Source organism: Gavia stellata, chromosome 9 (genome assembly GCF_030936135.1).
Source record: "Gavia stellata isolate bGavSte3 chromosome 9, bGavSte3.hap2, whole genome shotgun sequence".
In the NCBI taxonomy this organism is placed as follows: Eukaryota; Metazoa; Chordata; class Aves; order Gaviiformes; family Gaviidae; genus Gavia; species Gavia stellata.
Genome location: NC_082602.1, coordinates 26,422,683 through 26,447,544, shown reverse-complemented (window position 1 = coordinate 26,447,544; position 24,862 = coordinate 26,422,683). Strand labels below are relative to the sequence as shown.

At 45.9% G+C, this 24,862-nt stretch overlaps 1 protein-coding gene across 2 annotated transcripts in view; it reads right to left on the bottom strand.

The window, feature by feature from the left end:
- SUFU (SUFU negative regulator of hedgehog signaling) overlaps positions 1-24,537 on the bottom strand; it is a 94,395-nt gene extending 69,858 nt beyond the window's left edge. For both annotated transcript variants that reach the window (XM_059821125.1, XM_059821126.1), the window contains exons 1-2: positions 24,344-24,537; positions 17,164-17,298 (exon numbers count right to left, since the gene is read on the bottom strand). In XM_059821125.1, coding sequence (XP_059677108.1) covers positions 17,164-17,298; positions 24,344-24,537 — 329 coding nt within the window. The remainder of the gene's footprint in view (positions 1-17,163; positions 17,299-24,343) is intronic.
- Positions 24,538-24,862: the final 325 nt, after the last annotated feature.

The window sequence follows — 24,862 nt, the reverse complement described above, 5'->3', positions numbered from 1 at the left end:
ATGAACGGGTCAATTTTAAGAAGGATCAAAGTTAACAAAAAGCCTTAAAGCTAATCTTTCACAGTTAAAATTTTTGGAAAGTAAGATAGCCCCTATTGAATTTCCTCCTCTTTGTAGGGTACGTCCCCACTACTACTTGGGGATTATCTTAGGAGGCTGCCAAGGAACTGGACAAAAAAGGATCACACCTTGCAGGACTGTAGATGTTCAAACTCGCGCTCCTTCCCACAAGTTCCCAATTTTCACCAAACTTCTAGAAAAGTTCCAGAAAAGTCAACCACCTTCAGCCAGCCACAATCAACCAACAAGCTAAAAAAAATAAATAGTTCCAGAAGAGACAGACTGAACAAGCCTCATTTCCATAGAAAACTGGGTGGAGGGGTGAGGATAACCCACAGATGGAAGAAGTCCTGCTAAAGCACACGGAAGCCAGGTTCGCTTATGACCTCTTCCATTGATCCCTCAAGTTCACTGCTACCTGCACCCGTACTAACTTGTTCCCTTCCAAGTGGGCAGCAAAGCGTCCGCAGCAGGTTAGCCTGACCCCAACTCCTGTGCCAACTGCCGAGGTAACACCTTTTTATTACACACTTTTTGTTCTACAGAAGGAAGATTCTGGCACTATTTCGGATTGGTTTCTTTGTGAGGAAGAGAGGTGGGGACTGGGGTGGTGGTTTGGGGTTGGTTTATTTTGTTTGCAGTTTGGTCTTTTGTTTTTGTTTTTTTTTAAATCTGAAGGTGACCAATTCCAACTACAGCCAGTTTAGAACAAAGGCTTTGGAGCTCAGTTCAGCATCTCAACACTAAATTGTTTTGCAGGTCACTTCTTTGGCAAAACAATTACAATACAGCAGTCCAAAAAGGCCTCAGCTTTATAGTAAGACGAAGATCTGAGATGGAGCATGTGCAGGAAGGAAACCTCAAAATTAGTATTTTGTATCTGTGCGTGGCCCCAGGTACATAAACTGAAAGCTGCAACACAGCATTAAGTTTCTGTACTAACAGATCTGAATATTTCACATAGTTTGGTTTATGCCTTGGTTCTGCTGAACCCTGCAGTTTTGAGTGAAAGTTTCTTTTAAGCACGCCTAAAATGCTAAGAAGGAAAAAAACACAAAATCCGTATTTTGCCCCAAAACTAAAGATACTAACTATAAAGAGACAGCATGGATCGTATTGTGCCTGTCACCGCTTTGCCCCCTCCAACACAAGGGTACATCACCTTTATAGCCAACCCAATTGCAAAGCTGCCAGCTAAGTTTTCACAAAAAACAAACATTGATGGAGAAATTCTTGGCTTGCTGCATGCCCACTGGCACACATCAGATAGTTTTATATTATGACTACAGCAGTAATGGAAGAGTCTGGTCTCTGCCAAGTCAAATCCAACCCTATATTTAATATTAAAACCTTATTTTGTCGCATGAGCAGAAATAAACCTTTTGAAACCCAAGGTCATATATTACTTGCCATTCTTTGGGTTAAAACTCTCTTTATCTCTTCAGCAAAACAGACCACATCGCAGCCCTGCACATAGGCTGAAGGAGCCTGGGTTGTTCCTTTAATGAGGTAAGAGTTTCGCTGATCATGATATTTAGTTCCAGCAAAAGAATCCACAGAAATAGAGGCCCCTTTATTTACAGAGCCATGCGTCTGGGCCCCCCAAGCCCCCCGCCACCCCACACTCTGCCAGGCCCTCTCCTGAAGCCACACACAGAGAACTGAAAAGCTGTTCCCCTCTGCAGCACAGTACCCAGGGCGTTTTTCACATCAAATAACCCAGCTTAAAGAGGATCAAAAGCCAAACTAGCCTTTTGCTTTAAAAGCAGCTCTGAAAACCAGAGGCTTTTCAGTTTAAATCAAAGCTATTTGCCAAAGCAGTTTCATTCTCACTTTTGCAAAAAACAAGAGGAGGTTTGCTTCAATGCAGTGCGAAATGGCTGTATTTCTGAAATTCTGCTTTTGAAAGCTACACAGCGCTGGACAAGGAGCAGAGTGTACTAGGTGTTTATTTTTTGAGAGTTTGAGAGTATGTGTATATAAATATATTAGGTGAACCAATCCCTGAAAATGGGAGTTTACGTAGGGAAATGCTGGCCCTTCACTGGGATTATTTCAGCCAGGAAACAACAAGAAAGCTCTTTCAGGGTATTTGGGGATAGGTAGGACTGCACTTTCAGAAGTCACAGGTCCACTCCCAGCAACTCCAGGGAGAAAAAAAACCAGGTCTCTTGTGGGGAGTGAAGGCAGGCTTACCGTACACCAGATTGACGGTACACCAGACGACATCCGGGCTTCAGTTTTCAGCTCCATCACAAGTGCTTTTGTGAAGCCACTTAACTGCCTTTTGCTTCAACTCATTAATTGCATTTCCCCACATCTTCTACAAAGACAAATCTTCCTGCTCTGCCGCTGGTAAGCCACTCTGATACTGTTTTGAAGGCTGCAGAAATACAGTATCACTACATTTCTAAGCCTGGCATCAGGAACAGCTGCTGTTACTTCCATCAGAATGCAGTTTTAATTTTACCACCCCACCACCCCGAAAAAAAAAGCCACAGTAATTGCCAGTCCATAGCTTTCAGTACTCCAGATCAGTCTATCAGGGCATTTTAGAAGTTTGAGATGGTGGGAAGGTGGTTAAACTAAGCTGATGGCAGTACCCACCACTCTGCTTGCCAAGACGAAACTACTTCAAGGCCCAACTCACTAACGTTTTAAGACTGCATAGCTAGTAACCATCCCAGAAGATTTTTCTATTAGCTAGCAAAGGTATTAATTACTATCAGCAACACAGAGGACTGGTGAAACAAAAAGCATCAGGGTACTCAATGACTGACTTCACAGGTCCCCCCTGAGAAAAATCAAGATGTATACCATTTCCCTTTCACTGCCTACATCTGCTTACAAATAAGCAACATAAAGGGTGGTCTCCTGTCTAAAACCCAAGGAGAAGCCTTCTGCATGCTGTTACAGCCATTGAGTTGAAGACCTTTGTGTCTCCATCTCCCAGGAAGGAGAGCAGGCAAGAGCTGATGTACCCCAAACAAGATTATGCAGAGAGTCAGTCTTCCGAGTTCAAGCTCCAGGTGCATTACACAATGTCTTCCCACTATAAGCAAATGACTCTCAGATTCCAGAGCTTCAGGGGGAAAAAAAAAAAAAGAAGGAAAAAAGTGAACCTACCTAGTGTTTCCAGCATCTTGCCTAGCAGGAAATGGTTGTTTTTAGTGCAGCTGTCAAACGATATAAAAGTCCCATCCAGGAGCCTTGACGGCATGCTGGGATGCTCTTGTGAAGCAATTTCGTAAGAAAATAGGCCTAGCAACCACCCTACATGAACGGCTTAAAAAGTATCCAGAAAGTTATTTCAGCCAAAACTCACCTGCTTACTCACATATTTTCCTGGATTGTCTCCTGGCATTGAAAAAAGCATCAATTTTAAAGAAAAATACATAAAAACATCTGAGACAAGCAGGGGGTGATTATCTGGACGTCAGATGGTTATCTCGACAGGAAATTCCATGAGCTCTCGCCACCGGGAACCTGGGCGCAGGAAGTCTTACTGGACTCCATTCTATCTTGATTTAAGAAAAAGCTTCACGCATAAGCAGGGAAAACACAAATGCCAAAAGAACACAAGCTCAAAGATTTCTGTGCATGTAAAATCAAGGTTGGAAAGCGAGTGACACATGGTGCTCGAGACATCAGTCTATGGCTATGTCCAAAGCTGTTGCTTAGAGCTTGTTCTTGCAGTACCTCATACCAAATGTGTAAGCCATCATCAAATGGAAAACCTTTCTAGAAGCAGCAACTTAAATTGTTTTTAGAGAATTATTCCAACATCTAAATCCAAACAGATGCAGAGGCACTCACTCTGCAGTTATTTAGAGGCGGGTTTCTCAGCTTTCTGAAATACTCATGTAGGATCCACTTAGAAAACTTACATTGAGATAGATCTGAGTAAAATTTGTGAATTGTTTTGTGCTGGCCAGTATGAAAACAGAACTGTGTTCACTGAGCTATCATTCAGTAAGTGAAGTGCTGTTACGGGGCAGAGGGGGAAGAAGATAACTTCGGTTTAAGTTTCACTCGTACATACACAACACTGATTTCACACGTTTTACTATTCAGCTTCTTCAAAACTCAGCTGGTGACAATCTTGCCCCTGAAGCCTGGAGATTCACAGTTTAGGTTTTGTTTTTCTAAAACTGTTTTTGTAAATCGTGAATGTTGATATAACAGATAAATTGATTTCTTCCTCTAAACCTTCAGACTACAGAGTCAAGTCAACCTTACTCCTAACTCTGTAGGCACAACTGCCTTATGAGAGATAGTGTCACTTGAACTACACGATAATAGAGTAAGGGTTTCCAGAAGCTTTAGACACAAGCGGCATCGGAATTATGTGCATTTTGTAGACCTGACAGACTGGACGCTTTTTAGAAACCTAAATCGGTCAGCACTCAGCACACAAGTGCCATTAAGATGTGTCCATACCACAGTCACCTACATCACATGAGGAAAGGCTGAGCGCTGGGTTTGTTCAGCCTTAATAAGAGAAGGCTAAAGGGAGGGGTGGGTCTTACTGCTCAACTACCCATTGGGAGGGCGAAGGGAAGATGAAGCCAGACCTTTCTCACAGATGCATAGCAAAATGGCAAAAGTCAATTCCAGTTACGTGTATCTGGAAATCTTTTTCACATGAAGGTGGTCAAACCCTGCAAGAGGATCCAGGGAGGCTGTGGAAGTTGGCCCTCTGAGCAGGCATCACCTGGAAACTTTCAGAGGTCGTTTCCAACCCAAGTGATCCTGTGAAGCATCATGGCCAAGAACACAGGTATGAACTTTTACTACTGGTACCCTGTGTCCAAAACTGAACTGGCAGGACCCACAGCTGATAATTCACAAACACGTGAGTTAAACTCATTTTGACAGAAGTGGTTACTATACTCAGCTCCTGCCCAGCCACATGGGAAACAGCTCACAAACTACGGTTTCTCCTGCCCAGCATGTTAAAGTAAACCACCATCAGTTTTCAGGTCACTTCAATGTGCTGGGCTGCAAGTTAAGGCAATTTAGGGGTTGCTTCTTTGAGGTTCAGCTGTCCCTGCCATGAAAGTAGGAGCATCTGGAAGAAGGATAAGATCCTGCTTAGCTGCTGGAGGTTAATCCCTCTGAGCTCTAGAGGCTTGGAAGCATCATCATCTCATTCTGAAGAGCACCAACACACAGTCATACATGTAAGGATAGTGCGCGTAGAATAATGGTAAAAGGCTGCAATGGCCCTGTCGGTGCCAAAGGGATCTATCTATCTGCTTCATTATTACCACTAAGTCAAGAAACTTCAGAATACTCTAAGTCCTGAAACAGCATCTGGCTGATCTAAGTTTGAATCCCTTGTCTGTTACAAACTTCCCATCCTCCTCAAGAAGTTACTTAGGAATTTGATTCTCAGATGTAAAATAATGATATTTCCCTGCTTCAAAGAGTAATGTGACACACTCATCATATAGGAAATGCTTATATACTCCATCTGTCAAGGTCACAAAAGCTGGGAAATTAACTCCACATTCTGCACAGCATGGACAAACACTGAACACTGGAAATGTCTAAAACAACAAAATATGAAACAGGAGGTTGCATGGGATGTGTCACTCTCCACCCCAGCAAAAGATGTCCACATGAGGGCAGTTTACTTTATTTTCTCTGTTTTACAGTGCACGGATGTAGCTATACCAGTAGGTGATGGTTTGATCTCCCATCAGTCATCACTAAACTGACAAGACCAAACCATTTCATCTTCATGATTCCCAAAACACATTAAAAAAACCAGAAAATCTATGTGAAATCAAGTGACTAGAGGACTGGCCACGCTTCTCAGCTTGAGGGCTCACACATTTCCCTGTGGAGCCACCCAGGCTTCCCACCTCACAGCCAGCAGAATCCATCCCACCCCAGCTGAGGTGTCCCCGAAATCAGGTTCTCAACCACCACCTGCAGCACACTGCAAACACAGCTAGCACAGCAAGTGAGGCTGCACTTCTTGGCACCCCAGGGAAAGTGCAAACAGCCTCACTGCAATGGCTGGGGGAAGTTGTCGCAGAGTTGAATCATCTTAATGCCCACTGAAAGGATCTAGAAAGAATAGCTAGGAGTACAATAAGGATTTACTGTTGCATTCACAGAATAAGGGGCAGGGAACTAGCGAAAAAGAAAACAAGTTACCAAGATCTGTACTTTAACATTTTACTTAAGCTGTCTATTTATGCTGCACTTCAGAGCTACTTACCCTTAATTTCTACAAGGTCCAGCAGAACAGTGCTTTCATTTGGCCTGAGCTAGAAGTGATTCTGCAAACACAGCATACAGTTCACTGTGCTATACAGCGCACTAGGGAACACTACCTTTCATCTCCACACGGGTCCCATTTCATATTGGGACTGAATCCTTAGCTCTGATACGCTGGTCTTTGCATAGCCTACAGGGAATGGTAATACATCTCAAAAGCTTCACCTAACAGCTCAGCTGCAGCCTCACCAGGCAGGAGAACATAAGTGAAGGGCCAGCTGGAGCCAGCGTGGCTGGGAAGGACGGTATTGCTGTGCTTGGTGAGCAGCTGGGAAAAGGGCACCAACTTTCCTTGCAGTGTCTGCTGGCTCCTTCCTAGCTCCTGCTGTGGCAAGTTCGGCAGCTGCTGGGAGGAACCCATTCGCATAACAAAAGCGGCTTTCAAAAGCAGTATGGGAGGGTGGAAAGAGTAAGAGAAAAACCCAAAGCCAGAAGCTACACTGACAGCTACAGTTAGTTTTTTTCAGTATTGCCTAAAAGTCTCAGGCAAGTATCAGGGCTCCAATATGTTACGTATAATATAAACACTGGTGTCTCCCATTACTTTCCTACTGGCTAAAGAACACAGGTTAAAAAACATCATGCAAGAAACAACTTTAGCACACCCTCCAGCACATTTTTAGGACTCTCATATAATTAAGTTCTCAGCTGTGCAATAAATGAGGTTGAGGCATAAAAGGTATTTAGGAGCTTTTAGGATCCTGAACTCCAACAGATTTCAATTGGGTTTAGGCACCTGAGTATCCTGCTGGATCTGGGATTCAATCCCTGATCTTTCACTTTATTAGCTCTGTAAATCAAGATGATACGATACTACCCTGCTTGCTGGGCCGTTACATAGCCTCATTTCATTGCAAAGGGTGCACTCAAAAACGTACCGATGAGCACCATAAGAGATCTTAACCAATTAAACAGACAGGCAAAGGCCCTTGGAGTTTGAGCTGTAATTCCAGGGAAAAGAAAGCACCAGACTGCTGGTGAAAGACTCCTAACACGAGATAGCTGCAATGAAAAGTCTACTATATGTATATATATATATTTTTTAAATCTGCCTTTAAGCGTTAAACTTTTCCTGCAAAACTATTATTCCTTTGAAGCACTGGAAACTTTCAGAGGTAGGAATCAGAGGCTGATATTTTTGATCTATAGAAATAAACACCTGGCTTGTAAATGTTGCACAGACTCCATCCATTGTAAGATAAAATCCAAAAGGATAAAATAAATCTTGGCCTCTTTAAAGCAAACAAAGGAGAAAATAAATCATCATTCCCCCCCTTCCTTTCAGTGGGACCAGGCTTACCCCTAGAGACTTTAATAGTGGCAAAACAGTTTTGCATCTCTGCCAAACCAGTTATGGAAACTGCAAAATGGCTCAGCTTCTCTTACAAACAGGAGTAAAACTAGGAGAGAGATGTCAGCTTACAGCATATTTCAGCACCACTTACTTTTCAGTGCAGTAAGCACAAACACGCTCCTCACGTTCCTGATCGCTTTAGGAGGAACAACCTACCCAGTAAAATACAGAGTTCAGCTTACAGTTCAGCTGCTCTGTTACAGAAAATCCCCCATCCATCTCTGAACACTAAATTCTTTGCTTTTCTGCTTAATGTTATTCTTCTGGGTAAAAAAGAATTCAAGGCCCAGAGACATATTATTTTTGCGTAATAAAGTTATACATATGGATTCAACTTAGCTAGGAAATGTCAACTTAAGGCTTGTCTTCATGAGGAAATTTACTGTAACTAGTCTACCAGTATAATTATATTGCTGTAGTTCTACTGGTAAAATTCCCCTGTTGAGCCATATTCATAACAACAGCCGCCTTTATGGTTTATTTTTGTCGACTACGCCAAAAAAGGCCCCTGCTCCAGAAAGGCCACAACAATTCACAGGGGAGGAAGGGAAGGAGCTACGCCAGTGCAACTGGAGTGGTAGAAAAAATAACAGTATAGAAATGACAGTATTTCTCTATACTATTTGCTACAAAAAAATTAAATGCTGTAAGAAAAGAAATCAGATACTGTTGCAGGTAAGGTATGCGCCAGGTTTACGCCACACTTCATAGCCTTGGTAAAGTTCCCCAAGCCAGACACTGCTCTGCATCAGCCCCTCCATGTGCATCCTTTTGTTCTCGCCTTCTTCCCAGCTGCTGCAGGGCATTTCCCAGGCACACGCTCTGTGCCCCATTCCCTTATAGGAGCCATGCCTCGCAGCACAGACACTGCCCGGGCCCCTTGGACAGAGCACTGACCCTCCAAAACAAATGGGTGTTAAAGACCAGCCCTCCTGGTTTACAGTTTGCATCTTCAGGGAAGAGGGATAGCTGAAACGCAAACAGCTCTCTTTGCAAAAGGGATTTTAAAACAATTGCCCGTCACTTTGGCAGTGTAAGAATGCTGAACTAGACAAAACAATGAGCCATCTGTGCACTCTTCCCTCCTTCCCTTGTCTCTACCCTCTGGGCTTAAACCAGAGCTCCCCAAGAATGGCCACGTCCCCATACACCTGCACCCACCCTGTTTATATCCTGCAAAAAACAGTTTTCTGGCCTTTTTTTTTTTTTTTTTGCTTTTTGTTCTTAAGAGCCCTTGCAAAATCTTCCTTTAAACCTCAGCCCTTTGTCAGGTGGTATCCCATCTACCCAGCTTTGTCAACTGATCAAAAAATGCCTCCCACCAGACGATTTGTTAGGTTTTTTTACCATCCCTGGAGGCAGAGTGGCACTCAGGAGCCTTAGCCACCCCTTTGTCCAAGGAAGGGAATACCATCTGAATGGGGAGACCACCAAAGATTTGCAGCTCTCTTTTGTTAGCCTGGTGTCACTGCCTATTGGGCCTCGATTCAAAATTGACATGAGAGTAGAGAGGCAGCCAAGTTTGGTAATCACTATGGAGTTTCCTGCTTAGGAGACTGAAATACCAATAGCTCAAATTTTCAAATAAAATTGGTCATTTTATTACCAGTGGTAATTTGTCCTTACCAGTTGTAACCACTGTCCCATCAAGAAACACAGACTATTCTAGTACTAGTCAGGAAGGCATGTTCCCAACACTAAATCTGCGTTGAGGGGAAAAAAGGGGATTAGGTCTGAATAACAGCATTCAGAAGCATCTCTTCAAACTTTCATTTTGTTAGTATCATTATGCTAGCAAGCAAAGGGATAAAAAAGTCAACCCTCCTTTGATCTCACAGCTGGAATGGCCACACAGCTCAAAAAAAACCGCTTCTACCTTCATGTCCCACTGAAAACAAGCCCATTATTTTTTAATTCTTGCTTTTTAGAACATAGCAAAAGAGATCTTTATCAAATAAAACAATCTTTCACTAGAAGACCCAACTTTGATCCCCAGTCGCTCCTCTTCCCAGCAGGCTGAACTCGCTGGGAGAGCAGAGCCTGCAAGCTCTCCCACATCATTCAGCACTAACCCAGCTGGGAGATGTGAGTAAGGAAGCCCTGTCTCAAGCCAGCTCTCATCCCACATGCCAAGATCATAAATGTCAGAGTTCCGCTGACAAAAAGAAATCATCCAGTTTGAATACCATGCCCCTTCCTCTGCATAGCAGCAAGAGGCTCATCTTAGCAGGATGCACGTGCAGATGCGCTACTGAACAGGATGCGGGGTTTGCCTTCAGTAACGCTCAGCTATAAGCCTACTTCCAATCTTTTTGCTTTTTTGTATTGAAAACAGTCCTTCTTGTCAATTCAACTAGCATGCTGCAAACATTAAACGAATTTCCCTCAATGCTTCAAAAAAATATTCCATATCTAGCACAGTTCAAGCGTGCTCTCGCCCCACAACTTCCGCATGCAAACACAGATACACTGCAGCACAAAGCGGACTTCTCTGTAGGTGGCCTACATCTCTCACATTATTAACGGTGCTAACTACCTCCAACAAATTACATTTGGAAGCCAAGTGCACTCTGCCTGGGAGGAAGGAAAAAAAGATTTCCCCATGGTGACCATAGCTTCAAGGGAGGTCTGCTGCCAGCAGAGAAACACAAGTCTTAGTCCTGGTGCATTGCCTTAGTCATCGGAGGGACACCGTCATTGGGGCACGTATATAGGCATGATGCTTGGTTTAACTGTTTTTTGCCTGGGAAATGGGGAATTGAACCTTACATGATCAGACTTGTGCATGTGCTTCTTTAAAATGTCCCCACAATTTTTGAACTCATTGGTCAAATTCAATCAAGTCCATCAAAAGAAGAGTTGTCCCCAAAATACCACATTTCTATGAAGTAGGCAGAAACAAACAGCCAGACAGAAGAGAAGGATCTACAGGCACTCCCAGTAAACAAGTTTCAGTAGAAGCACAGCTGTATTTCTAGACACCAGAGAATCCACATAGGTGAGACCTGTTAAAAGTACCCTCATTTTGGGAAAAGCTAAGTCTATCTCCTATCTTTATAGACATGAAAAAAATCCAACCACAAGACAAATCCATTTAAAAAACCCCAGATCTTACTGGCCCCCTGCAACTAAACTGCTCATTTCAACTCTGATGGATTCTCAAATAAGCTATCATTAAAAGGAAATACCTTTTTGTCACGGAACTCCCTAATTCTGTGGCCTCTCTCTTCCTACTCTACCATGAACCTTCCTCTCCCCCATCTCAGAAGAAAAGACCAACTGGAAAAACAAGCATTACATTTGGGGTCAATCTCTGATAGACAAACCTAGGAAGAAAAAGGAAGTCCAGAGTATGGTGCCCATCTTGGGCTCTTCCCTCCTCCAAGTCCTAGCTCTTGTACCTCTTTCCTAAACTGATGCCTACCGATGTCCTCTTCCATGTCATTCCCTTTAGCTGGGGCAGATGCTCCACTTCCAGCAACGGTACACAGAAGAAACATTTCTTCAGTGCACTGGCTAAAGTTCAGTTCCCACAGATGAAGCCATGGCAACACGAAGCAAGAAGATATGGAGACCTGGAAGAAGCTCCTCAGGATGACCGTAAATCCCCAGAATTTCATTGCTGTAGTGGCTGTTCCCCACAACCAACCCATCACAGTCACACCTCACAGAAGTCTGACCCAGGAGCAGAACCACTATTTGCTTATCCTCAACTTGAGGATATGTCCCCAAAACTCAACCTCACTTCCCTATTCTATGAGCTGAAGTAACTGCCACACAGCTAACCCTGACAAAGCAGGTGTCCTTTAACTTCAGAGCTAATAGCTTAGTGAAACAAAATTAGGGTGAGGACGGGAGGGTTTACACATCTATGCTATTATTTAAGGAAGTCCTCAGGTTCCTCTGTGTGAAGTATGCTTCAACATCAGACCTGAAAGAAACTAAGACACCATGGAAGGTGGAAGAAAACCTTGAGTTTTTAATAATTTTCCTTGAATTCCAGGCTGAACTCCCAAACTAAACTGATTTGATCGTTCATCTCTTCAAGGCTGATACGCTGAACTCTACAAAAGTTGTTTCAAAATCTTATCTGAAATATGGATCCACAATTACCACTAACCCTCTCTAACTTACTGTCTTCCCAAAGGCCCTCTATTTTATTGCATTTTCATGAAAACAAAGAGGGGCAGAGTCAGTCTCCACCATTTTAAAAGCATTCACCGTCACCTTGGAGTTTGGTGTAATATTTCAGTGGTGCTTTAGGCATGTGGTTTATAAAGCACTTGGGGACCCATTAAATACCAAAATTTAAGGCTAAAGGCTGGCACACTGAGGGCAGTGAGCTTTTAAATTTATGAAAGGCTACGGAACTAAGAGGCCACTAAAGTGACAGCTGTCAGCACCACTCCATCCTACATTCATGCAGGCTCAAAGGAGAAGCCAGCACGCACTCAAAAGAAAGAGAGCACTCGTTCCAACTTTCAGGCTATTTTCTAAATACTCTTTTGAAATTCCTTTCATACCCGGAAAAAGCTTTCCAGAAAACATCCACCCCTCTGCAAGCCTTGCATTTGTTACCTGATCCAGTTTTGCGCTCCTTTTTCTTCCTCCCAGCTCTAACAAGCAACCTTGCCCTTTTACAAGTTAAGGTCATTCAGAGGATCTATACAAGCCAGCAGAACACAAGCTGGACTGGAGATCTTGAAAGGCTCGTGCTTACCCTCACCTTTAATAGGGAGGCACCACCCACAGAGACAACACGTTATCCCGGCATGCACCGCTCCCTTCCAATCCAAATGGTAAGTAGTGCAAATCAAAAGGACCACAGCAAGTTGGAACCTGTTGTCTCCACGGGTGGTATCCTGCATCTGTATTAGAGATGAAGGCAGCTGTAATCTCTTCTGTTTTATGCAAATGGAATGCTGGGCTTAGGCTCCCAGCTAGCTGCCAGCAGGTGAAAAAAAAAAGCCCCCCACAAAAAACAACACACCCCCAAAACACCACCCTTGTCAATATGAAGTTTGTGTAGATCAGGAAACCCAATTATTTGAATTTGCATAAAAAGCTAAGCATCAAAACACAGTTGGCATGTTTCTTCTCAGGATGTGAGAAGGCCACAAATACAGATCTTATCTCTTAACCTAGCCATAATTTAAGCTTTGCTTTCTATTGTGGCTCTGAATTACAACCTTACAATTTTAATACAAATAAGAATATTCAAGGTTTTCAGGAATTCTACCACATCATAGTTCTCATTTTCCACACTTTTTAAACTGTTCACAAAAAGGGTGAGCACTCGAACTGCAGGAACAGTTAATTAGAGATTCAGCCTTGGCCTTACAGTGAACTGAAGACAGAAGTCAGTCTGGTGAAAACACGTATCACTTCCTAGCTCTCTGGACAGCCCTGCAAACCCCTGTGCCAGCGCAACCCAGGGCTGGAGCACACCATGGCACTGCAGGAGCTGAAGCTGGCGTTACCACTGATGGAGTCCGAGTCCAGCTACACTTGCTGATGCTGCTTTCCTCAGGCACCTGTTCTCCACATAGGCAGAAGTCACCATCACGCCTGGAAACTGCAGGAGGGATGGATCAGGTGCCTGTGCCCTGGCGACAATCTGGCATCAGAGCATGGATCTGCAATTGCCAGCTGAAGCACCACGCTTTGCGTGGACACACAGGGACATGTTCCTTGCTGCTGACTTTGCTGTGGGGCAGTAGCTGCCAGCAAGGGGTGGAGAAGGGTGCAGAACCTGTCGCCTCTCTCTCAGCTGCCCAGGCCAGATGCTCCTTGCCAGCGTGCTCACATGCTCAACACGCACTCATTGCTGCAGAAAAGCAAGAACAGTCCAAATAAAGGCTCTGCTCTAACCCTGCTCAGTAGATTCAAAAAGTTACACATCAGTTTTAATTTTAAAGTAGATAGAAAAAGTTAAAAACGGAGAATAACTTGCCAAAATGTCCCGGAAGGATTTCTGCCACCACTTAAGTTGTGCAACATGCTCGACTGGAGAGACTTACTTCCATGCAAGCAGCTTGGCGTGAAATCCCACTGAAAGGCCTGTGGTTCCCTAACGCTGTCATGACGTCATGATTTAGGATTTTTAGAGCAATCAGCCCAGCACAGCTGGTGTCATGGTTGCCATTATACCATGAAACACTGAGTGGTTTTAAATGAAAAAGGTTCCCCCATTTGAAATTCTTAGATTTCTTCCATCTTATTCTGTGGATTCTTTAAACCAGACCAGTTCTGTAAGCAGAGTATAGCTGATATTTAAGCAGAGCAGGAAATAGTGCTGCTTTAACTGAAAATAAATCTGTCAACAAGGAGGCACAGGGAGAGCTCCACTTCAGACTTTTCAGGTTCTTATTAAAAAATATAAATTAAAGTCAACATTTTCACATTACTTGCTACATCTGTTTGCTATTCCATTATAAATAAAAATATAGGGGCCTCCAATTCAGCACTGGTTCACTCAAAAAAAATATCAAAAAGTCCTTTTCATTTAATACAGCATTATAATTGGTCTAGATTGTACTGTATTACCAGAAGAAGTCCACAAGAAATAAGCTATACATTACCCAAAGTCAAGCTGGCAGATTAAAAAGACCTTTGGCAGTGTACTATCCTTCCCTTTCTAAAGGATGAAGAACAGCAACGTTATGGAAGCACATCCCTATCGTTGGAACCTTGCTGTTGAGCAGAGTTCAGTGCCATACCAGCTTTAAAGGAAATCTTCCAAAGATTTAAACAACTCCCCTGTCACCCCATGCTCCTGCCAGCCATCCTGCAGCACGCTTCACCTGGGACAGCAGAATCCCAAAGTCCTTCAAGCAACAAAGAGACTGATACCCATTTTCTTAAGCAAGGGCTTTATTAAATTCCTTGCTGGAGAACAAAGAGCCTCCCAAGCATGCAGGAAAACCACTATATTCCGGCAGTGTGCACCCAGTGCCGGTCTGTTGATGTGCAGTTCACGTGGCAGTCGCGTTTCAAGAGTAGCTAGCAAACAGCAACGGCTGTTGGGAGTAAGAATTGCTGGTGAGCGTTGAGCTCCTTTGAAAAACTTCTCTCTGCCTGTCTACAGTGCGTGCCCACCAGGTGATAACTTCAGGTTCAGTGTTTAAGAGATGTGTAGGTTTTGACAGTTTTACCACATGCATACTTGTATATTAAGACTATTCGCCATCAAGGCAGAGCCAGCCTTCTTGACAGCACATGTAGTATTAAGTTCTGTAGTTCCAAGAACGAGGCCAAAATAAAGGTGACAGACTGCTGTCAGCTGAACATCTCAGGGCATGTGACACAGGGACACCCTGCTCTGCAGCCAGGAACACAGTTCCAGCCACAGAGAGAGAAGGGAAACACGTGCATGTAACCAGGGCACGGAGATCACTTTGACAGATAGGAGCAGGTCTTGTGCTCAAGAGGTTACTGGCAATGTCTGCAAAGCAGCACAGCAGCAAGGGCTCGTTATTTGCTTGTAGTGCCCAGCTGCAGCAACCTCCGGTAGCGTGGTGCCAAGGGCAGTCGAGGCACACCGGCTCTCTAAGCCTCCTCCCAGGCTCACGTACATACCAGGCACTTGGGGACTTCGGACCTCCCAGAGCATGGTGCAGACTTTGCTCCTGCTTCACTCAACAGGCCTTGGAAATCACCTGCAGCCTATATCTAGAGATGGGGTTTTAATTTCTGTGTCACATAACCAGCAAAAGGCATGTTCCACTATCTCACTCCGAATTTCCAGACCAAACCATATGACAGTATGAAGAGTTAAGTGGTTTCATGCCAGGAAGTTGTTTAAAGTTGTGACGTTCCACCTGTGTGATACTTTCACTCCTCCTCCCCCAAGCTTTCCATTATGGAACAACAGGTTTTGGTCTAGCAGACAGATTTTGGGACTGAGAAGCCAGAGCATGTGCCAGCGCCAAGATGACTGTGTCCTCACATAATTTGCTTCTTCATTCATAAAAACACATCACCTTTTAGGTCTTGAACTGAGACCCTCATGTCCACTCCCTGCTCTCATCCGAAACCATCAGGAAAGAGTCTGAGCAAAGAGAATAGTCTCACCAGGGGAAAGCCTCAGGCTGAGAAGTCACCAAAGAGAGGAAGTCAGCACAGCACTTACTCCCTCCAAAATTAAACTCCAGTGAAATGAGGCAGGCAAACACAGGTCACCTAATTTTAGCAAACTCAAATTTTCAGTGGCAGAGATGAAATCTCATGATCCAAGAATAAAGGCATCACGTGAAGGCCTGCATGTCCGTGGTAGGGTCTCTTGTGGAAGAGAGGGAAGGAAGCCTTTAACTTCATTTCTTTCACTTGCCCTACCTTCCCTCTGCCCCAGCAACTAATGACTGGGGTTTGTTGCTAGTAGATATGTTGATTAAATGCTCCAAGCAGATCTCAGTGACACTAGGGTCCTGTATAAACCCCCAGACTTAAGAGATTTGACTTCTGAAAAACAGTTCTGTAACTACAAACATGAGAAAAAAAACAGAAGCAACTGCCTTGAGGACACGGGTAAGTTTAAAGAAACTGCCTGACTGCTGCCGTTGCAAGAGAAGCACCTGGGTGAAAAAACTGGTGGCTGACTCTTAACCAAGACAAACAAAAGAGGGAAAGCTTGGGTGAACAAACCAGGGCGTTTGCCGCACCATTCATCAAGGACATTAACCCTGCAACTATGAAACAGCACAAAGACAGTTTCACTAAACAGCAACAGTAGAAACCTTCTGCCATTTCTGACTGGTTAAAAGGCCGTGTTCACAGCCCCAAGATGACTACAGCTTGGCTACTGCTACTCACTTTAACTGGAGTTAAGGATCAAGGTCAGTAAAAGACAGACGAGAATAAGGTTAGACCGTGCTGCTTGCCTGGTCTAATACAAAACGCCTGATAAAAACCATCCATACCAGAAAGCTAAGATAATTTAATTATTGGAGAGAGGACAGTCAAACAATTATCATTTTATGCTTCTGTTACACACATTGGCACTTTATACAGCAGCCACTGGGGTGGCAGTCCGCTGACAGTAACACTGCTGTGACAGCAATAGGAAAAATGCCCTTACAGCAGTTTTCCAGAGGAAGGCATTTAACATGCACAGGGAGGGGTCAGGATTTAAGCATATCAGCATAACAGACTACCAAGAATGAAAAACACAAGACATTCAGTTAAAAAGAAGTTTCCCTACCCATTAAAAAAAAATAATCACTCAACTTTTAACACTAACGAGGAAATATATTGCATTCAAAGCCTGCAGAGAGGAACATAGTAACTCTTCTACATCCAAGAACAGGCATACGTCACCTCTTGCAAGACCCTGGGTATGGTCTTCTCAGCAGAAAAACAGCTGTTCAAATAATAAGAACAGCAGGACAGGGTTTTACCTACGCTCCCACAAATGCAATGCAAAACACAACATGCAGCAATAGAACTTAAATGACACTTACTCATGTACTCTGTTGTCTCCATACAAGTCACTTAACCCAAAGCTGACGTAGTGCCAGTGCTCAGGAACATTCAGCGCTGGGTTTCCCAGGTTTCTGTACATGCTAACATAGTCCAGAGGATCAGGTCCCCCCAACCTGCATTAAAACCAGAAAGATTCTTAGGTAAGTCAGTTTATTCAAGACAAATGTGAAGTCTCCAGAGGTGCTACAAGGGGCTGTACAAAGACTTGCTTTAAAACATAGCTAGTGACAAAAATGAAATTAGCATGTTCAAGTTACATCTAAAAAAAAAATTGAGGAGAAAGGTTGGGTTAAGTCCAGACAGCTTCAAGCACAGGAAGGCAAAGGGCATGCGTGCAACACACTACAATGTTTTTAACGTTAAAGCATAAAAACCTCCGGCAAAATCATATTAAAGCTTCCACAAAACACAAAGAAAATTGGAAAATTGTACTAGTAAAAGAGCAATAGCTGTATCTGCACTGCAAGCTCTTAACTCAGTTCAGAGACACATACCTTAATAAAAAAAAAAAAGCCAAACTTGATGCTATTCCTCAAAGCAGAATTTGAAAGAGCTAAGTTTTGAGGAGAGTAATCCATACTTCTGAACATGAACATGACAGTTATGGAATGGAGGAGAAAAACATTGATTCAGAAAAATTAGTACCAGAACTTGAAAAATACACTAGCTGCATTAATCAAGAATGAATAAAAAGCATCACTGCAGCCTCTGCTTTAACATTAGAAATGGTTCCTTAAAATAACATTACTGAAAAGTCAATACAGCACAACCAGACTACATTAAGCAGCAGTCACCAAAACCTGCAGCCACTCTTCCCATGACAAGGCACAAGCAAGTGAGGCTGGTGTGCCAGCAGAGCGAGTACAGCACACTCCTCCTGCCGCTCGCCGTCACGTCTGCCTGTGCAGAGGCAGGTCAACTCCCCACCAAAGGAAGCGACTGGCTAGACTGTTTTGCTCATTGTTCACCCTGTCAATCATAAAACACACAGGTAGAAGCAAGCAAGAAGAGACAAGACATCAAACCACCTACCACAAGCATTTACGGAATAGCGTGAGCAGCTGTTTAACTGTTTCCTGCCTCCAATTCACTTTTTCTTCAAGTAAAATACTTTCAAATGCTCCACACAAGAAAATCCAAACTAAGATGATCCCTTCATTCAAACCACTTATTACACATCAATTCCCCTCATCTGCGTCGTCTGTTCAGACCCTGACTCTATCAGTTGCAGGTTGCAAGGCATGCCTGTGCTTCCCTCGCTAGCCCTGGGGGTTTGTGCATCATCATTATGCACACCACAACCACTGCACAAAAAGCATTTGAGCACCTCAGTTTTGTTCCCTGATTAAAGTACCGCTGCCCTATATCAAACACTGGCAGGCTTGGCAAGAAATACTTTCTCAGCATCTAGCCTGCTCATCAGCCTCTTGTAGCGCCCTCTGCTACTGCTGCTCCATGCCTCCTGGAAGTGTTTGTGCTTCACATATGGAGATCCATACCTTGCCTCACCAAGGAAGCTCTGGGATGATCAAACAGCAAAGCTTAATCACAATTATCCCACTTAAGGCCAGCACCCTTCTCAGAGTCCCATCTAGCAGCACAGAGGAAACGCTGGCAAGCATATCAATCCTCAGGTATGAGGGTAACCAGGCTGCTGGTAGTAAAACCAGTTACACTCTTCGGCTTCAGAAAACAGGCAATCAGTGCAGAAGAGATTTAACCCTGAGCTTGCACAATTACCCCTAGATCACATTCACCAAGTACAGCAATTTCTTGAAGTTCATTTAGGAGACACCCTTGAGAAAACAGGGGTTTTCAGAGCTGGGGTAGCTGGCAGAACAGAGGTGCTAAAAAGTCACTTCGCAATTCTGCACCGGCCTTGCTACAGAGCTGCAGACCTGGGCATCTCCATGGGAGATTCTCCGGAGAAGTAGTCACCATGACTGGACAGATGGATCCAGCCCTTGCTGGTAGCTCATCCGTCTGACACGAGGGCAGCACCCAATAAGCTGACATTCAAAGCACCTGTAAGAAGATGCTTTCCAGGGTGAGCTCTGAGGAGAGTTAATGCACATGGGGATGCCCTGAGTTCATCACCTGCAGGAATGATGGTGCCAGGAAGAGCCATGAGAGCAGGTTTCCTGTTGTTTCCAGAAGGCACCTACATACTCTATGCAGATTTCTAGTGACAGTGATACACTATTTGAAATCCTCTGCCTGTCTCCTGCTGTTCAACTTCATCAAGTCTGTACAAGGTAATATATCAGCTTGTTGTATTAAAAGGCCTGTGGGCTCACTCCACAAGTGTGCTGTGCTGCCTCACTCCTACTGCTGCAGTAAAAAAAAAAAAGCAGAGCAGGGTTATCTAACATGAGTGACTTTCCCTAGGACAGCTTCCATCCTCTTAAGTGACATAAGGCCCTCACAGTGGCTCCAGGCCAGCTCCAGCTTCCCAGGAGGTCAGTCAAGAATGCAGCCCAGGATATAAGGGCAGAACAGAGGAGGTGAACATCCCACCCCCAGTAATGGCACTGAGGTCCATTGGCGATGGCTAAGTCAGAATTAGGCAGCCTTCTCGTATGACAAGCAGCATCTTTATGGCGTAAAAAGGCAAACCAGTGAGCAAACACAGGGAACATGTATTAGACCACGGGATGGAGCAGAGTCTGCTTTTTCCCAGGCTGCCATTGAGGATCGTTCTCGAAGACTAGTGATACATTCAAACACTCAGAAAAAACAAGTTCCCCCAATACACCACATCTCCACCCGCTTTTCCGTTCCTCCTCACTGGCACCAGGTCACACCGGAGGCTGTCTGAGATCTCTGCTGTAGATACCCATTCAGGTGGCTATGTTCCGAGTGTGGCACCAACACCTCAGCCACCACTCAAGCTCCCCACGGCAGTAACTCCCAGATCCGTGATGGAAGCAGCCAGGTAGAAGCAATTCCAGCTGCGACAGTCACTTGCCCTGAGGAGTGGCAGTGAACAGCAGCAGCCACACAAAATTATTCAAAGTTACCTGACTGGGAAGAGTCCAGAGCAAGGGAGGTCAATACCCTGACCAGCAAACCAGGGTGGGAGATTAGCAAGTTGTTGGAGCAGACATGTAGAATTTGCAATGCAGGCAAAACACCTCCACCTGCTAAGCCACAAGCACCTCACAGACACAAAATCTGCTTCCAAAGTGGGTTTAATAACACTTTAGATGTCAAACAATTCATGCTGGAACACTACTGACACAGGCACTTTGACACTGACAACACACAAAAACCCCTCCTACACTGCTTTTTCAGGGCAGGGACTGCTCTACAAGCACGCTCCTTCCCAGGGCTACTCAAATGCATTCGTCAGGTGCAGGCAGCGAGCAAGTCCTGCCTACACTGCACCAGGCAAGCCAGACACCTCTCCCTCGCTCCTGCTGGCAACCCCACGCTTCTCTGCAAAGGCCAAGCCTCCCCGGGGACCAGCAGCACTGTACTACCCAGGAGGCAGCTGTGGCAATGTGCCACCAGCCCAGAGCAGACCCGGCCAGAGTCAGATACCCACCGTTTTACAGGCTGCACAATAATCCAGACAGACTGTCTTTACTCCCTGAGAAATTTGGTAGGCTTGGAAGAGAGTCAGACAAAAAGCCTGCAGCAGTGACTAATTAAATTTTGAAAAATACACATCCAGGCCACATACCTATCCCAAAACCGCTGCAACTGCAGGAGCATCCAGCACTAGCTTTAAACCAGCTACCTGGAGCACAGCTAGTGATGTACCCATGGCAATAATGCTCAGCAAAGGCTAGTCAGCACAGATATTTATCCAGTTTTGGTGGCAGGTTTCACTGCTACGCTAACTAATCGAACACCGCTCATGCCTGCTATGGTACATCCTCCCACCCACAGCCGCGGTTGCAGGGTTTGACCTTGTATCACAATCTACATATCAGTACACGCGTTCACACAAAGAGCTGGAAGCGTTGGAGGATTTTATTAGGAAGAGCCCAACTTCAAAGCCAGAGGTATGGTACAAATTTGTTACGTTCTCTATTCATGGAGCTCATTCAGAAGCAAGAAGGGCAGCCTCGGGGGAAACCCGCTATTTGCATCTGCACCAAGAGTCTTCTTTTGACTGATGTTAAGAGTGCTCTGAAGTTTCTGCGGAAGGAGAAACCGGGAGTGGGCAGAAAGGAAACAGCTCCACAATGGGAAAAAATTGGAAAATTCCCAATCCATTCACCCTGAAAAGTCCTTAGTGGATTGTTTGTAGTCTCCTCCCAACAGCTGACAAAAGGCCTGCTTTTCACAGCTACCTTTTGACAACCCTTCAGAAGTAGTCTGTGATCCCCAAGCAGCTGCAGACCGCAGCTCAGTGCATTAGTTTTCAAGCACAGGGCCTAAGTTCAGGACAGGTGATGAAAAACCAACAGTCCAGCCCAAATTCTACCTACTTCAAAACCTATCACAAAGCAAGGAAAGTACAAATTCGTTTTTTCACCAGCAATTCTATGCATCAAGATATTTCACTTAGAGATACTCAACCATGTTTTAAAAGTTAAAGCTGATACCGATTATCAACAGAGAGCAACTCCTTCTCAGTGCATGCCCTTTATAAATACAGCCAGGAACTTTTCCAAGAAGTTCCAATTGCAATCATGAAGTCTCTCCCAAGATATGCAAATAGTCTTAAAAAAAAAGACTAGTTCCATTAAATAATCCACACGGCTAAACCCCTTCATTTAATAGGCATGCGATTCTGCAGATTCTCCAACATTACAAAGTAAGGATCCGCTCTGCCGTGCAAGCTGAAGAATGCAACTTCAGCTCCCTGAACAAAAAAAATTGCTGTTAAGCATAGAGAAACTGATACATATAATTAAAAGCTGATTAGTGTTACAATATTTCTCCTAAGGCAGGGAACTTTGTTCAGCAATTTCCTCTTCTAATCTAAACCAACTAATAGCTGGCAGCCCAGGCAGAGGAGTACAGACTAGTGGAGCACAAGTGGTGGCAGAATTCATTCTACCAGGCTTCAACAAAACCAACCTCCAAATTTTGCCAACTTCGCTATCAAAGGGAGAGCAAGTACCTGTAGCGTACACATAGACCAGACCTTGCAGAAGAACTTCCTGCACAGGACAGCAGTAAGAAGCTCACCTCTGATTTCTACAAATGAAGCTCTCAGCTCTTGCTGCCAACTGAGCTGACAGTCGGAAGAACCGTTAAGTAGGAGATGCCAGGATAAACAGGCCTTCCCATTACTTCTTCCTTGCAACCGGCCATCACTGCCAATTGCAGTTTTTCTAGTGTTTGAGATCCAATTGCAGTGAAGTCCTAATCAACCCCTTAAGCAAACAAGCAGCAAGGTTTCTTCCCAAACAAGGATCTCTGCCGTTCTTCCTTATAGACCTAAATCTCCCTCCATCCCACACAAATCTTATATCACTCTAGTCAGTATTGTTGACTCAAAAGAAGTGCTGACTCCCAAATCAAGGTGACTGGAAACTCATCAAACTTGAATACCTAAGATTAGAAATATATGTAGAAACAGACTCATCAGACCACCACGGAAGTACCACAGTACTGACCCACACAGATGATTAAGAAAGTATTTGTATTTTGAGGTCTCAGATTTGCAACATCTTATCTCGGCCCACTGTGTCAGTTTAAGTACAAAAAACCCCTAAGCAATAAGGGCTGATAGACATACTTCTTGCTAGAACCACATAAAAACCAACACTTCTTTGGAAGACAACAGCAGTAACTTGGCTGTCAGAGCAGAACACAGGGAGGATGTTATTCTGCTGTTGCTCAGGACTCAACCAGATAGAGACACACAAGTTAAAATGAACTGTAAATAAAAAAGTTGAGCATTTACTAAACTTTTTCCAAATGCTGGAGTAGGGACTGGTCAATGTCAGGTCCAGCAAACACGCGGGGGTGACCTGATCATGTTCTTTAGGCCCAGAAGAGGGGGCTGAGCAGCAAAGCGATAGTAAAAAGCAAAAGGAACTCCTCTTCGCACAGGGCTAGACACTTATCTCGATAGCTAAACATCCAAGTACTTCCTTCATGCCACTCTCCCACATAAACAACTGCTGTTACTGGTGTCAGACACTGTGTCAGCAGAGACAGTAAGCAGCAGATTCGCAGTCTGCGATAACACATGGCTACGCAAGGGCAAGAGAAGCTGGCTCTGCCCCATGGGTTTTACGGGTACACACACAGCACGCATCCAGCTTAGAGGCTGGAACGCAGGTTCACTCCGGTCACTGCTGGCCACAGTCGAACACCAAACTCCAGGCCAGAAGACAGAGCTCACGCCTCCTGTCCAGAAGGGGAAATTCCAGCCCCCCACACTCTGTGGGAACCCCTCCACTGAGTAACACACACTCATGCCCTTTTCCCATGACCTGCCCCAGCCAAGGCCTTCATCAGCCATCCCTCACTCAGGAAAGCTCTAAATCACCCCAGAAACCCCAACACATCCTCCTGTCTTCACTGCATCCCTCCCTAGACCCTTCCTCCTGTTCCCAGTGCATCCTCCCCAGCAACCCCCCCCCCAAATACACCTCCCAGGCACCCAATCGCATCCCCAATGACTCCTCCCCCAGCCCCACTGCATACCCCCAAACCTCTTGCATCTCACCCCAAACTCAGCACACAACCCCCAGCCCCTCTTCCCTTGCTGCAACCCTCCCCAGCCCCACTGCCTCGCCCCCCTCCACCCCATGCGGTGTCCCCAGCCCCACTGCTCTCCCCAAGCCCCTCCCAATCCCACTACTCCTCCCTCACTCCACTGCTCCCCCCAAACCCTCTCCAACCCCACACAGGGCCCCCGGCCCCACTGCTCCCCGCAGCCCCACACAAGGCCCCCGGCCCCACTGCTCCCCGTAGCCCCACACAAGGCCCCCGGCCCCACTGCTCCCCGCAGCCCCACACAGGGCCCCCGGCCCCACTGCTCCCCGCAGCCCCACACAGGGCCCCCGGCCCCACTGCTCCCCGCAGCCCCACACAGGGCCCCCGGCCCCACTGCTCCCCGCAGCCCCACACAGGGCCCCCGGCCCCACTGCTCCCCGCAGCCCCACACAAGGCCCCCGGCCCCACTGCTCCCCAGAGCCCCACACAAGGCCCCCGGACCCCTCCAGGCCGCAACCCCGGCCGCCTCACCAGTACTTGAGGATGGCGGTGACCTGGAGCGGGTTGGGCTGGTCGGGGTAGAGGCGCCGGCACTCGCCGTAGATACCGTGCAGCCCCGGCGGGAAGAGCGACGGGAAGGAGCTGGACCCGGACCCGGACCCGGACCCCGAGCCTGAACCCGGCCCGCCGGCGGGGGGACCCCCGCCAGGCCGCACGCCCTCCATGTCAAGGAGGCGGGGACGGCGCGGCGGAGGCGGCTGGTCCCGGCGCGGCGCGGCCCACTCGGCTCGGCTCCGCTCCCGGCCCGACGCGCGCCCGGCCCGGCCCGGCCCAAGCGGCGCTGCGCGGCGCTGCGGGAGGAGGGGGCGGGCCCCGCTGCCTGGGCGACGATGAGTGTCACGGCGGCTCCGCCAATGGCGGCGCGCGGCGCGGATAGGCGGCCGCGCCTCTCCCCACGCCACGCCGCCAGCGCGCCCCCTAGCGGCGGCGGCGGGGCGGGGCGAGGGGCGGGGCGAGGGGCCCCGTGAGGCGCTGAGGGGAGCGCGGTAG